At 42.9% G+C, this 15,831-nt stretch overlaps 1 protein-coding gene across 1 annotated transcript; it reads left to right on the forward strand.

Moving 5' to 3' along the window:
- The first annotated feature begins 678 nt into the window (after positions 1-678).
- Positions 679-13,142, forward strand: LOC110522942 (hypermethylated in cancer 2 protein). Its single transcript, XM_036977509.2, has 3 exons — positions 679-782; positions 6,123-6,351; positions 6,572-13,142. Exons 2-3 carry the CDS (start codon positions 6,133-6,135, stop codon positions 8,012-8,014), a joined length of 1,662 nt encoding a protein of 553 aa, XP_036833404.2. The 5' UTR covers positions 679-782; positions 6,123-6,132; the 3' UTR covers positions 8,015-13,142.
- The last annotated feature ends 2,689 nt before the right edge of the window (positions 13,143-15,831 follow it).

Raw genomic sequence — 15,831 nt, forward strand, 5'->3', positions numbered from 1 at the left:
TTTTTCTTCTTCTTCTGTTTTAAGCGAATTTCCTGCAATTCAACACATTGTTCCATGTCTTATGTGTGTTTATATGATACCAGGGATTGAAGCCTGTCCGTATTGACCCCGTTATGGGTCCAGATCCTGTCTGCCAGTTGAGTATGGGGGCCCTACACTATTCAATGCTTATTTTCTCACATAAACTGAAATTGACAAACAGTGTTAAGCAGGGGTAGGCCACTGGCGGCCCATGCCCCCCTTTTGTTGGTCCCCAGACCAGAAGGGGTCTCAATTTACTGTGCAATTTCAAAATTTGGTTGTCCATTAGTGGTCACTCAATTGGCCCATGTCAGCCAAAATATTTTGGGATTGGTAAATTAGTCTATTGGCCAGCTATCTAAACTTGTAGTTAGCATTGTCCAATTACTGATCATGAGTTATTATATAAAAAACTGCAAACATTTCCATCCACCCTATGGCAAAATGTGCAGAATTGCATGAAATTAGTTATAGAACTGACCCACGGTATGCAGACCCACGAGCCACTGCGGCCCCACATGATGAGTTCCGTTTTTTTGTGGGCCCCACCCCCCATCAAAGCTGCCAATCCCTGGTGTGGAGTTATCCACCTTCCAATATTTTGAAATTCAGGCGTTTATTTTGAAGGTTTCCTCATTACCATAGAAAAGTGACGTCATCGCCAGTACTGCTAGCAGAATAGTAGTGGGGGAGTGCGAACCGAGGGTAGTGAGGTAGGAGAGAGGATGGTAAATTAAAAACGCGATCATCGATGAATTAAGGTAAATCTATATAATTTTTTTCAGTTCCTCGCATGTTTTGTGGTGCAACTTGGTCTGTGTAGTCGTGTTCAATGAGTTTGCATTACGTTGTTTGAAGAAATACCAGAAACACCTAACATTTGGCTCGTAGCATATGCCCAGAGGGGTCTCCCAGTGTGTAGCCAAAGTCAGAGCTAGTATTACCAGCTTGGCAACCACCTCAATACCTGCACTCCTTTTAACCCATGGATTGCTGCCTTCGGTTTATTTTTCACATCTTTGGAATAAGATAAATAACTTTATGATATAATAAACTTATAATAAACAAAAATATGAACTGAAATCTGATGCAGGGCAGGCGCAGCAATGTAGGTTAATTGAATAAAAGGCATTGTTGGATTCCTTCCTTCGCCCTACCCCTTCAGCGCGTAGACCATTATCTCTTTTGTGGTAGACGAGTATCGCCCATTTAATGTTTTTTTTCCCCCTCTTATTTCTTTCTCAACTGTGTGTCATTGAATCAGATATTTTAAATCATGGGATAGAAACACTGGTTTTACAATCGCTTGTGTGATGATGGATACTGCAGTGAATTTAAATGTTTCTCCAATATGTGAGGAACGTCAGGCTTTCGCAACATTATAAACAATACTAATGATTTGACGTTTTACTGCGTAGGTTAGACCAAAATTCATCAGAATTAACACAAAATAGTGTAAATAGCTCAAATAAAAACATGGTTATGGGGATTTTGTTATTCATTTGTTTATTGTGATTTTTCAAATTCATTTTCTGATATCTGCCACAATTTCAATTCGTCCTAATGATTTGATTCCTGAAAAATATATCATAAAGCATCATGGTTGTTTACATCAGGTAGTACAACTGTCTTACCCTATCCTAACACAAAATAGGCCTACGGTTATTTTACTCCAATGTTTGTTTTGTTGCCATTTCAGTCTGTAAACAAACAATGTCTGGGAATATGTTTAAAACGGTGATATTAAATCAATTTTATGCTTGGGCTTTGAGTTTTAGTGGTTACATTTCCTCAGCCACATCCCTCAGTTTTATACCAAGTAGGTAGGGATGCTGTTTGTCTGAAACACAAACTCAGGATTGTGGCTGTAAAAACCTACTATCCTTTTTTTTGGTTTAACCGAATGAACACAAACATGGACGAAACAAAGTTCCCTTCCCGTAATATCTGGAAAATCTATGTATAAAACGATTCTTACACCTAATTATGTTAGGAGTTCGCATGTGTTTAGTAATAATTAAGTTAGCTAGTTAGGAGGGATCATGCGTGATGGACTAACCTTGGGGTGGCCTTTCCGGGAACACTGTGTGAACCTGGCTCAGTAAGAGTCACACTGGGGACATCGTTTTGAGCCAGGTTAATAACTCTGTGGCTAACAGGGTTCTCGCTAATCTGTGACCTGATCTGCTCAGGCCAACTCTACTCCGTATTGGCACTCTGGTAGGAAGGTTATTGGTAACGCCACTTTGTATGTAAAGGACAAAAAGCGAGTTATTCGCTGGCGCAAGTGGGGATACAGGCTGAGGACAGAGTAAGTTTCACATATCCCCCATGTGCTGTACTTACTGTGGCAGTCTCATTTCAGGTATCGGTGATTAATGCAATCAAGCCCCCTCCCTTCTCACTCACCAGGTGGCCCGAAGGTGGAGTGGAACATAACATTAACATGACACGAACCACTATGAACCAGAACGTCAGTTTCTGGTTATAATAAACTCTGTCAACATTAACACCGAGGAAGTTTGACGATCAGAGGCTGGTCATATTTAGAAAATGTCAACAATGTATGCTCACATTGTCTTGCTCACTTCAAATACCTCTCTCTACCTCTAGTGTGTGTGTGTGTGTGTGTGTGTGTGTGTGTGTGTGTGTGTGTGTGCTGGGTTTTAGCCCAGCAATTAAACGTTGACCCTGCTGCTATCTTAGACCAGGTCTCTTTTGCAAAATAGATTTTTATCTCAATGAGACTAACCTCAGGTTAGGTTGAATCGATTGGGTTTGGTACTGATTAGGATTAGACCCCTGGTAGTTTTCTGGGACAAGGGTGGGTGACTTCAGGTCTAAACAAATCTCCTGTAGAAAACAGTGTATTTGAGTTAACGAGCATTAAGGAGAGTATATAAAGTGGGCCGGCTCAGATTATCAATATTCTACAGGTTTTTACCAGAGGGCCACGCTGCTTTTGCTCTAACATGCCTAAAACCCAGCTAAATGACCATATGTGTGTGTGTGTGTGAGACAGTGATCTCTGCCAGGAAGTCAAGATGAAACACTGGACAAATGAACAGGACACAGGCTAACACAACACAGGAAATAACAGAAAACAGGTTAGAACAGACACAGGCTAGGCTCGAACACAGGCCAAACCAGAACACAAGACTAGAACAGTTACAGAACAATGTAGGTTAACTGAACCTACATTGAAATGTAGTAGTCTTCTTAAATAGGCATGCTGATCAGAAGCTAGCAGGGCAAACTCATTGATGCTGTAGGTCAGGCGCCCTCCGAACCAGACCACCTGGTTATATGGCCTGCTCTCTGTTCTCTTTCCTCCAGACTGTGGTTACAGCCTGTTTATATAAGTCTATGGTTCTCTCTTTTGAAGCGATGAGGTTGTTTTTGAGCAGGCAGGGGAGGAGGGGGGCAGAAGGGGCCTGTAAGGTCCATAAAAGGACCCTCAGCATCTTATCACCATCGGTGTGTTGTGCAGTCGTTAGATAAACAGATTACCCAAACGTTTCTTTTTTCCCTAGTGTGTATTTTAGGAAGTGGGTGGGGGGCGTGGGTTGTGTGATACTGCATCGATGTATGGCAAGACAGATGGGATGTGTTGTTATCAGTAGTACTATTTCTAACTTTGTATCTCCCTGGTTTAAAAGCAAAAATTACCCCTGTGGTGCTGCCACTTGTACAGATGTAGGGCAACAGATTGGTGGAGATGGAGGATCAGAACTGAAGAGTAGTTCGGTCTTACGTTTTGCCGAAGCTCAGTACCTTCATTAGAACTACTGTAAAATGGTCCAATCCAATTGAAAATGAGGGTGGGTGGCATTTCAATCATAGAAATAGAATGGATCCATCCCTTCAGATCACTTCAATTTAGTTGGTACAGGTAGTGTCCCCTGCTAAGACAGTATGCTCTGATACTTTTTGTGTAGGTTCGCGTCCCATACACAACATCCTTTTTTTTTTTATTAGAAAAACAATCTCCTACTGGTGCTAGTGTCAAATAACGCATATGTGATGAAGTGGATGACTATAATAATGCATCCAAAATGTTGTACATTTTAAGTGTACACGTCTATTTAATAAACATGATTATTAGCAGTTTTTTTGTCCACAAGGTGGGAGAAAGACGTTGTTCCTCATTAAATGTATTCTTAATCTTCATTTTCAAGGTGTTGGCTGCACTTCCCTTTGCAACACACTAATAACACACTGGCAGCTTCATTAAATAGTACCCGCAAAATACCAGTCTCAACGTCAACAGTGAAGAGGCGACTCCGGGATGCTGGCCTTCTAGGCAGAGTTGCAAAGAAAAAGGCGTATCTCAGACTGGCCAATAAAAAGAAAAGATTAAGATGGGCAAAATAACAGACACTGGACAGAGGAACTCTGCCTAGAAGGCCAGCATCGTGTAGTCGCCTCTTCACTGTTGACGTTGAGACTGGTATTTTGCGGGTACTATTTAATGAAGCTGCCATTTGAGGACTTGTGAGGTGCCTGTTTCTCAAACTAGACACTCAAATGTACTTGTCCTCTTGCTCAGTTGTGCACGGGGGCCTCCCACTCCTCTTTCTATTCTGGTTAGAGACAGTTTGCGCTGTTCTGTGAAGGGAGTAGTACACAGCGTTGTACGAGATCTTCAGTTTCTTGGCAATTTCTTGCATGGAATAGCCATCATTTCTCTGAACAAGAATAGACTGACGAGTTTCAGAAGGAAGTTCTTTGTTTCTGGCCATTTTGAGCCTGTAATCAAACCCACGAATGCTGATGCTCCAGATACTCAACTAGTCTAAAGAAGGCTAGTTTTATTGCTTCTTTAATCAGAACAACAGTTTTCAGCTGTGCTAACGTAATTGCAAAAAGGTTTTCTAATGATCAATTAGCCTTTTAAAATGATAAACTTGGATTAGTTAACACAACGTGCCATTGGAACACAGTAGTGATGGTTGCTGATAATGGGCCTATGTAGATATTCCATTTTAAAAAATCAGCCGTTTCCAGCTACAATAGTCATTTACAACATCAACAATGTCTACACTGTATTTCTGATCAATGTTATGTTATTTTAATGGACAGAAAATGTGCTTTTATTTCAAAAACAAGGACATTTCTAAGTGACCCCAAACTTTTGAACAGTAGTGTGTATGTATGTGTGTGTTTATTTATTTATATATATATATATATATATATATATATATATATGTGTGTGTGTATGTATGTATGTATGTCCATGCTAAAAATGTGTTATTAAGGCTGTGATTTCTGGCCAAACCCATGGAAAAGGCGTCTTAGAAAACATCTAGCAGAAAAATTCTTAGAAGGTATTACCAGTACATCAAAACACAATAATGTTGAAGTCAAGACCCCTGCCAACTAATATTAATGTTTAGGTTTCCAGAAATTATTTTCCTTCTGTAAGTTTAAGAAATATTGCCTCGTGTCTTGTCAATCTGTTACCAAAAACCCACATCTTTATGATAGTTTATCCCGCGTGAGGAGGGAGGAAGGTCTGCCTTCACTTCTTTGAACCTATGTTAGTTATAGTGTTTTTACTGATAATTTGGTTTATGATTCATTAAAAGGCCAGTGCAGTTATTTCCTGTTTAAAAAAAATACATTTCCACACTATGAGGTCAAAATAGCACTCTGAAATTGTGAAAATAATGCCCCTGAAATACTGTGAATTTCAGTCTGTTCTGGTGGGATGGAACTTTTGGCCCACATCATGGTGTAGGTACGCTGGCATGTGCATGTATGGCTGTATGCTTTGATAATGAACAGACTGATAGATCTCATTCCTCAGAATCTAATGCTGCCAGAGGAGCTACAATGCGCTTATCCTTCTCCGCTTGCTAGTATGTTGTTTGGTCTAATGTGAAGAAACCACCGCGATGGTTGTAGGGAGAGCAGAGAGGTGTTAAGTATGTGGCCATTTGTGGGCGATCCTGGGCATTGCAAGAATTTCAGGAACACATTTGGGCCTGCAGGACTTTAAATTTCTCTAGGAATATCAGTGGTTGGATTCTTTGAGTTCTCAGAACGGAGTAACTGACCTCTCCCTATTTCCTCCTCCCTCCAATGTTTGTTAACCAAAGTGTGTGTGAGATGGAGCAGCAAAACCATTTCAAGCAGCTGTTGCTGCAGCTCAACCAGCAGCGAGCCAAAGGGTACCTGTGTGATGTCATCATCGTGGTGGAGAATGCGCTGTTCCGCGCCCATAAGAACGTCCTGGCGGCCAGCAGCGTCTACTTCAAGTCGCTGGTCCCCCACGATAACCTGATCAACCTGGACACTGAGATGGTCAGCCCCTCAGTCTTCAGACAGGTGGGTCACCTGACAGGCAGCATCGCACTGACCGTAGCCACATATACACAGATATATTTGCGTTGGACTCTGTCATTCATCAATTTAGATTCCACATCAATAGTTGAAAGCTCAGCTGTTTTATCTGTATTCTGATATCAACTTGCTGTGAAACAAATTGCTCATTGGAACAATGTAAATATTTCACTCGCTACCCCCCCCCCCCCCCCCTCTCCTCTAGGTATTGGACTTCATCTATACAGGTCGTCTGTCCAGTTCTGACTCTGTCAGTGACCACAGTGTCTCGTCCCTCCTGACCGCCGCCTCCTACCTCCAGCTGACAGAACTAGCTGCTCTCTGTCGGAGGAAGCTCAAAAACAATGGACAGACCCCCTCCAGCTCCAACAAGTTGACCACCTCCCCAACCCCCAATGGACACACCCCTGGCCCCCTCCGCCTCTCCTCCACCCCCCTCAGAGCAACCCCCAGCCACCATAACAACCACTCAGGGTCCAGGAAGGGCAACCTGAGGAACCAGAGATGGGGCCAGGAGGGGAGGCTGAGAGAGGATCTCTCCGAGGAGGAGGTGTTTATTTCGGGCTCGCGGTGTGCTTCCCTCAGCCCCTCTGGAGGAAGTAGGGTTAATGGGCTGGCTCTAGGACTGGACCTGTCCAAGAGGAGTCCATCAGGAAGCACCGCCACAGAGGAAGTGTCCCCCAGCAGTCTCCCCCAAAGCTCCTCCCCCCACTCCTCATCTGTTTCTCCCACTCCTCCCACCACGGCAGAGCCTAGGGAGAACCAGAGGCAGCTTCCAAATACCTCCACAGACCTCTTGCCTAGGGCCCCTTGCAAGAGACCCCGACCCCACAGAGAGGCCACCAACCTGGGAGAGACGGGCAAGGCACTGCACAAGGGCCTAGTAAAGAAACCAGGGGCCCCAGGGCACGAAAAGCTGGTCAGAGGGGATAGAGTGACCCCAGAGCTGGAGGATGGGGAGGTGGATGGAGAGGAGAATGGCCAGGACCAGAGTGAAGAAAGTGGGCACAGTGGGAGTGAGGGAGGAGGAGGAGGAGCTGGAGGTAAGAGAAATGGGAACACCAACTATATCTACCGTCAGCCCCAGCCAGGGTTTGAGCCAGGTGTGGGGGACAATCTGTACGTCTGCATCCCCTGTGGGAAAGGCTTCCCCAGCTCCGAGCAGCTTAACGCCCACGTCGACACACACACCCAGGATGAAATCTACCTCGAAGAAGAGGAGGAAGAAGAGGAGGGTGGTGGATACCTGAAGGACGAAGACCCTGACATCTATGCATCACGGGGGGTGGAGCCTGGCGCTGACGAACCTCGGCATCGTTGCACAGTCTGCAGTAAGACCTGCAAGGACGCGGTGTCGCTACGGGAACACGAGAAGAGCCATTGGCTGAACCGGCCGTTCCCCTGTAACATCTGTGGCAAGTTGTTCACCCAGCGAGGCACCATGACCCGCCACATGAGGAGCCACCTGGGCCTCAAGCCCTTCGCCTGCGAGGAGTGCGGCATGCGCTTCACACGCCAGTACCGTCTCGCCGAGCACATGCGGGTCCACTCGGGGGAGAAGCCCTACGAGTGCCAGCTGTGTGGCGGAAAGTTCACCCAGCAACGCAACCTCCTCAGCCATCTAAAGATGCACACCTCGCCCTCATAGAGGACACTTCACCATGGTTACTGCAGCTGGACCACAGCTATCTGGGCTCTATTAGGCTGTCTGCCTCATCTTCAGATGCTATCTGGTGTTGCTGTTACCCATTGTACCTCCTCACCCTTGTAAACACACCTGGGTTCTACCTCAACTTTAGAAACTCACCTTGAAAGGAATGACCCCACCTTTATAACCACTCCTCCTGAGTAACTCTGCTCCTTTACTTTATCTCAACCTCTTAACAACCATCACCCATACCTCAAATCAACCTTCACCCATACCTCAACCTCATAACAACCTTCACCCATACCTCAACCTCATAACAACCATCACCCATACCTCAACCTCATAACAACCATCACCCATACCTCAACCTCATAACAACCATCACCCATACTTCATAACAACCATCACCCATACCTCATAACAACCATCACCCATACCTCATAACAACCATCACCCATACCTCATAACAACCATCACCTGTACCTCAACAACTGAACAACCATCACCCATAGCCTCACCCATGACGACTGTTCCTCTGACTTGCCTCAACCCCATTTTACTAATACCAACCATTGCATCACCCTCAGAACCCCATCTTACTAATACCAACCATTACGTCACCCTCAGAACCTCATCTTACTAATACCAACCATTACGTCACCCTCAGAACCCCATCTTACTAATACCAACCATTACGTCACCCTCAGAACCCCATCTTACTAATACCAACCATTACGTCACCCTCAGAACCTCATCTTACTAATACCAACCATTACGTCACCCTCAGAACCCCATCTTACTAATACCAACCATTACGTCACCCTCAGAACCCATCATAAAATCCACATAGCCAGCCAGCCAGCCAGATATACTGGCCATCTCAGGGTCAACACACCACACCTCGCCATCTGCCAAAGACTCCTTCCCATCCCAGGTGGCTCAAACGTGTTTTGATGATAGCTTTTAGCATCCAACTAAACTAGTCCTCCCAGGGTGTCAGTTCTGTGCCTCCAGGCTGCTGTAGCTGTCTCTCGCTGGTCAATGTGTGACCTCAATGCCTCTACTACCTCATTATAAGACACATACTGGACCCCAGGCATGACTGGCTAACAGTCAGTAGTAATAGTATGCTCTCCAGCTAGATGGAACAGGTTAGTCATCCTATCCTCTGTATATAATAATACATTTTCACCTCCACATACACAGCCTGTTTGAAACTTGCCGTTATTAGAAATTGATCAGGGGTATTCTTAACGCAATGATGTTTACTTTACTGTTGGTTTACAGGTCAGGGTTTGTATTGTATGTGAAGTCTTGAAAAAGCCAAACTTGGGGGGGTTAAATGTTTTGAGAACTTATTGCTGCGCTTTTGTGAATGTTTAAACTGGGTATTTCTACTTTGGGCCTGGGAGGGGTGGGGATATTTTCTGTGAGGCATCATACTCTGGTGGTACTGTTGTGTTTTGTGTGTAGCGGGTTTTTTTCTTTAAAGGGCTGGTCTACTGAGACAGGTGGCCAGTATCCCTGTATTACGTTTGCTTTTGGTTTTCAACAAGTTCCTCCTATCTCTTAAAGAGATTCTCCGGTACTTTTGTATACTTTTTAGCTAGTAGTTCTAAAAGTCATGCTCACCAGCCAAAAGTGGTCCCTGAAAAATGCTTACTACGTCATTGTATGTGCAGATATGTTCACCACGTCATTGCTCTCTTGCTCTGCTGTGTGTGCATCTTGCTAGCTGTCACTCAAATGGCGAGGGACTGAAGCTCATTGGCTAGAACTCGAATTGCAAGCGGGCTGGCCCACAGGGGAGAAAATGTAGGGAAAATGGCACAGCACAGTTTCCAGAAAAACAGTCGCTTTCAAACTAGGGATTTCGTGGCAAATTGAGGTAAAATAGTATTTCTGCTCATAGATTATGCATGTATGAACTACATATTGACACTTCCAGCCCAAAGCTGGAGATTTAAAAAAACACTTAGCCAAAGTTCCAGAGCATGTCTTTAATGCTGTGAGGAGAGCATAGCTTTCTGGACAGTGTATTACTAGTGTATGACAGAGCTGAAACTGCTACGAGATTGTATATTGAAATCCAAAGAAAACTAATACAAAACCAACAAACTTAACAACCAAAGTCTTTCAATGTCAAAGTGAAGTTGTACCCATGTTATTATGTCTGCGGTATAGTCCACTCCTAGTTCCACACAAACAGCCATGTGGTTGGAATTACCAATGTTGATTGGACCAACCTCACTTTATGGTCTTGCATTATCTTTACTCTGTCCTCAGGAGGACTACATTTACATGTCATTTCAGACCAAAAATCTAAGACTGTTGTATGACTCCGTTTTGGACTAGTATTTAAATCCTCTTTCCTCCATGTTTATCGCTCAATTGTTGAAAGAAAGTCATTTTTTACACCAGAAACATGTATATTACTCCTCAACTCAGGAACCATTGCTGTCAGGGTCTGGCATCTATACAGTCCATATCAACACTCTCTCTGGTTGTTTTGGTTGAGGCATTTAGAATGTAATATGTCGACAACTCAAATGAAAGAGAGCCGAGAGCAACATGTTTGAGCTGTGACAGGGATACTTCTGACTCGTATCTTCAGGGAGTGTTCGTTGTGTTGTCAAACAGTCTGCACCGTCAAATGTCTGTGCGGGAAAGCATAAACACAAGAGATTTTTTTACAGGGAGAGGGTGGTGATTATCTTCTTTCAAATAACTGCGTGATGAAATATCAATTTTACTATTTTAGCTCTTGAATGTTATATCAGCATGCATTTGGTCAACAAACCCTTTATCTAATGAGATTGTTCTATTTTGTCTGTTGCTGTCCCTCTGTTTAGGAAGTTGTTTGCAGAAACTTAGTGTTGATGTCTATTGATTATTCACGAATGTATTTATTAGTTGGATCCTGTTTTAAGCCTCTTTATGATAACTCAGTGGATGATAGTCATGGGCTTTGCTACTTTGTTACTGCTCATCCAGAAAATAAATATGTTAAATAGCTGCACCGTCAGCGTTTCTGCTGCTGAACGCGAGCGGATTGACTAGCAAGGAAACGTGCGGTGTTGCGCTAGTTTAGTTCATTCAGTGTGTGTCGCAGCGTGGATTAAAACAGACATGGCAAAGCAAGCTGTTCTGCTAATACTTCAGTTTCTTTTGGTACTTTCAAAGATTTAGGACTACGTTAATTCATCAGTTCTTGATCTGTCCTCGGCTGCTAATGGTGTGATAATAGCCTCCTAGTCAGTTCACCAATGACGACAAGGCATATTGAATGAATGGTAGACCTGAACTGAGAAGGAAGATTGATTAATTAAGTCATGGATGGAGATCTGAAACAAGCTCGTATAGGGGCGGCAGGTAGCCTAGTGGTTCGAGCGTTGTGCCAGTAACCGAAAGGTTGCTGGATCGAATCCCCGAGCTGACAAGGTAAAAATCAGTCGTTCTGCCCCTGAACAAGGCAGTTAACCCACACTTAACCCCCCTGAACAAGACAGTTAACCCACTGTTCATTGTAAATAAGAATTTGTTCTTAACTGACTTGCCTTGTTAAATAAAGGTTACATTTAAAAAATATATAGGCCTTGTTCAGGTGTTCCATGATTATTCAATTTACAGTAGACTAGGTCTACTATATTGCATCTATTAATTGAACTAGGCCTATTCAGAATTTGTCGCCCACCCCCCCATAAAAAACCTAAGACGCCAACTTACATTTTCACTATACTATCCATATAATGACAGCTAATAGAATAATCATTACCCCTAAATTTAACCTATTATAAATGTTACAAAGTCATTGAGAACCACTCAAAATTCAGTCAGGATCAACTACTGCGTTGGCGACATTGTATTGATATAATTACATTTTCTAAGTTTCAGAAAATTGCAGTTTTTCAAAAAAGCTAAACGCTCCAACTTTCAGATGGGGTCACCTCCCCCTTACCTGACTTTAGGCCTACATTAACACCTCCTTGTCAGAAAATTCTAGGGAGATCCCTGGTTTGTAAATTAAACTTCTTAGCCAAAACCAAGCACCGATGAGTCTATAGCCTACCATTCGTACTGAGGCAGTCTTCTGCCAACGTCATTATCAGGCAAAAAAAAAAAGGTACATTTGTCTCGGATCTGAGCGTGGTGTCGCACACGAGCCGTCGTGGGGTCCAGGGGCGTCGCTGTCTCGCTGAAGTGTAACTCGTAAAGATTCTTCAAGGTTGGCAGGTTTTTGGGCTAAGTTAACCCCAAACAACTTGATGACTACATTGTGAGAGTGCCATAGTATGATATCTTTGGTGAAATGTCCCTTTTTAAAACATTAAAATAGCCATAAACCACATCAAGCTCCGAGCCCAAGACACTGGAGGCGGGGGGGATTTAATGTACTGCTCCTGAGGCGTTTTGACGTGTTTTATACCACTTTTATCCCAAAGGAAGAAGAATACAAAGATGACATGTTTTTACTGTGCTGCATTGTTTCCTGTGCTGTTTTGTTTTGTTTTTTGAGAATGTGATCTGTGTTTATTGTCATGTCATCTGTTTTATATGCTAGTTTATCCATTGGAATGGGAACCCCAACTCGTGGTAGACACTATGTATTGTACCCTACAGAAAGCATTGTTTTTTTTCCAAAGCAACTTCTGTTGAAGGCTGGTATTGTTACTAGTACAGAGATGCTTCTTGTTTAATCTCTATCAGAAAACCAAAGGTGTCTATGGCAGCTTTAAGATGTACGTAGTAGTCACACATTGCCACTACAAATCCAAACCAAGCCACGAATGAATCCACCCAAAAGCAATGTAATTCCTAAGACTACTGGGCTAAAACCATGTCAAAGCTGCATCTATGTATTCATTTACTTATGTCTGTTTTTGTAGAACGAGTTTCTCTGTTCTACAAAATATTTGCTCAATTATATTTTCTGTCTTAATTGAACATGCTTGCAGACAACTCCAAAGTTGTTTTAATTCCTCAGTTTGTGTTCAGGAGTTTCTTTATCCGTGTGGCTCACACACTGCACCGTCACATGATTCAGAATCCACTGGTCAACCTACAGTCTTAATGTACAGATATGGGAATGTAATCTAATAACAATATTTTAATTAAACTTGATTAGAAAGAACTGAATGATTCTTTTGTTTTTTTGTGTGGTGTGTCGGGGGGGTTCACTGGTCACTGGTGGATATTATGGGGGTGAGGAAAGAGAGGGGGAGGGGATGGGTTCAGACTCGGGAGGGGGGGGCTGTTCCACTTGGGCATGGTTGAAGAGTCGTGTGTGGGGAGGGGCATGGGGCAACGTCTACCATCTGTAGGACGGTCTATTGTGCCCAAGTCAAATAGGCTTTCCTTCAATCCTTCAACAGACTGACTCCTTCTGTCTCTCTCTCTGCCCCCCCCCCCCCCCCTTCCTAGTTCAGTTATCACAACGGTGAGAATTGGTCTGAAGATAGTTGTACACTCCAAAGCTTCATTAGACATTTTCAGTGGGAAGTACAGCAGTCCTTTTGGTCATAGCCTGCCTGTGTTTGTCTGTGTATGTGGTAACCTGTACACCCCACTTACTCCCCCAACACACTTAAACACACACGCTAGCCCCTGGGGGAGCGGAGCGGTTGATAATGTGAGGCCCATGTAAAGCCCCTCCCCTCCTGGTGTCACATGCCAGTTGACCCTTAAAGGGGTCAAGGTCCAACACAATAGACTGCATTTTTATTCAACCCCCTCCCTCCTCCCTCCCTATGTCCTCCTTTCATGGCCACCGCGCCCAAATATGGCAGCAGGCAGGGATACATAATTAGATGCGTTTCAATCTGAGGGTGGACCTGAAGGGATTTGCATTTTGGAGGGGCAGGTTGAAGGTGGACTGGTGTTGCTGATTCCAGAAATGAGCAGTTAAGGCCTGCCCGAGCCAGTGTTCATTTTGGCACTCATTTTTTGTTGTTGTTGATTTAGTCTATTCTTAGTAATTTTGACTAAAATATGAAGTCTTAGTCACATTTTTGTTATTTGAATTATGATTTAGTTTAGTTATTGTCAAAATGACACAAACAGTGGGCCATTTTAGTCCACTAAATGCCCTTTTATTTTAGTCTTATTTTCGTCACATCACATTTGTATTGCTTCATTAACCTTTAGTAAACATAAATCACTGACTTCCAAACATACATAACCTTGTCCTACCAACACATTTTTCTGCATAACCTCCTCATTTCTTCCCAACAGCAGAACTATGACAAACATATATAAGAATATATAAATGTAATCTGGCCATGTAAATTCCTTATCAGCATACATAGATATTGCACAATACACACAAAAGTGCAGAAAGAGCGAGAGTAGCACAATCATTAGATGGTGCCGCAAAGTATTGGTAAGTAGTATGGGTTGCACCTCCATCACTAGGTCGCGTCCTTGCCATTGTTATCACTGTTCCACAGTCACATTTGTGTCCAAAAGCAGAACAGGGGCTAATGACTGTTTTGTCCAGTGATGTCGTCTAGTTACTAAACCTTGAGTCCGAATCGAGTCCCAAGTCCACTGTGCTCGAGTCCAAGGCAGAGTCACCAATGTCCCAGAGTCCCAGTGCTCGAGTCCTGGTCAAAGTGCTCAAGCCTGAGTCACTGGGTTTCCATTAACTTAAAATAAAAGGATTTACATAGTCAGATATAGTGTAGTGGCAAGAGAAATTTAGTCAATAAATTGTTTGCTATCCCTTTTTCTTTCTTTCTGTGCCATATAGACTACTGGTAATGTTACCAGTGCCATGTTCAGTTGCAAAATGTTCTGAACGTTGCAGATGGAAATACCATGAATAGAGCAGATGTTCCTTATTCAACATGTCAGAGAGGCATGTTTGTTCTACCTAGCATATTTCTATCTGAACGTTCCAAAACGTTGTGTCCTGCTGAACCCGCCCCAGGTTGTATTTTTTTAATTTTTATAATTGATTTATTTTTCTTTGTTTTTCCCCAGGTTGTTACCTCATTAGCTACATAGGCTATATCTATTATGACTGAACAAGGTGTAGCCTAAACAAATGGTTAATGGTACATCTGCAAGTAGTCTAGTTTTACAGATTGGTCTCATAGAGTAGACGCAACATAGTAAATGTAAATCCAGACACTCTTTTAATGTGATATGTTAAGTTTGGTATGGCTACATAAGACAGATGGTTACTTAAGGCAAAAAATGAAAATAGGGTGGGTGGTTGGTCGGGTTGGAGGGGTGGACATATAACGTGAACATCTAGCAGCCCAAAGGTAATGAGTTCAAATCTCATCAAAGACAACTTTAGCATTTGAGCTAATTAGCAACTTTTCAACTACTACTACAACTTTGTATCTACTTTGCAACAACTTAGCATGTTAGCTAACCCTTACCCTAACCCCTAGCTTACCTGACATTCGCCAGCTAGCTAACGTTAGCTACCTAGCAAGAAATCATAACATATAAGTTTAGCAAATTGGTAACATATTGTACATTTTGCTAATTCGTAACATATAGTAAGTTTTTCAAATATGTAACATATAATATGAATTGTAATTCGTAACATTAACTACCAAATGGGCGATGGACATCCACAAACTAATACATACTATATGAAACATATTATACTAAATGTTGTTTCTGATTTTACGTACAAAATAATACGACATGCTCTGACACCAGGTTGCAGCACATTATAATTTGCCATACACTGCAGTCCATCCCATGCATCCCCAGTACATTTGTAGTTCAGTCTAAATTCTGCTATTGCAGTCCTTGGCCTTTCTATAGCCTGCAATGTTTCCAAATATTCGATTTTGAGC

This window comes from Oncorhynchus mykiss, chromosome 5, assembly GCF_057628025.1.
Source record: "Oncorhynchus mykiss isolate SJ-2025 chromosome 5, ASM5762802v1, whole genome shotgun sequence".
In the NCBI taxonomy this organism is placed as follows: Eukaryota; Metazoa; Chordata; class Actinopteri; order Salmoniformes; family Salmonidae; genus Oncorhynchus; species Oncorhynchus mykiss.

Coding starts and splice junctions, on each gene's coding strand:
- LOC110522942 (XM_036977509.2), top strand. CDS start 6,133: ATGGAGCAGCAAAACCATTTCAAGCAGCTGTTGCTGCAGCTCAACCAG. Junction 6,352..6,571: donor GCCCCTCAGTCTTCAGACAG/GTGGGTCACCTG, acceptor CCTCTCCTCTAG/GTATTGGACTTCATCTATAC.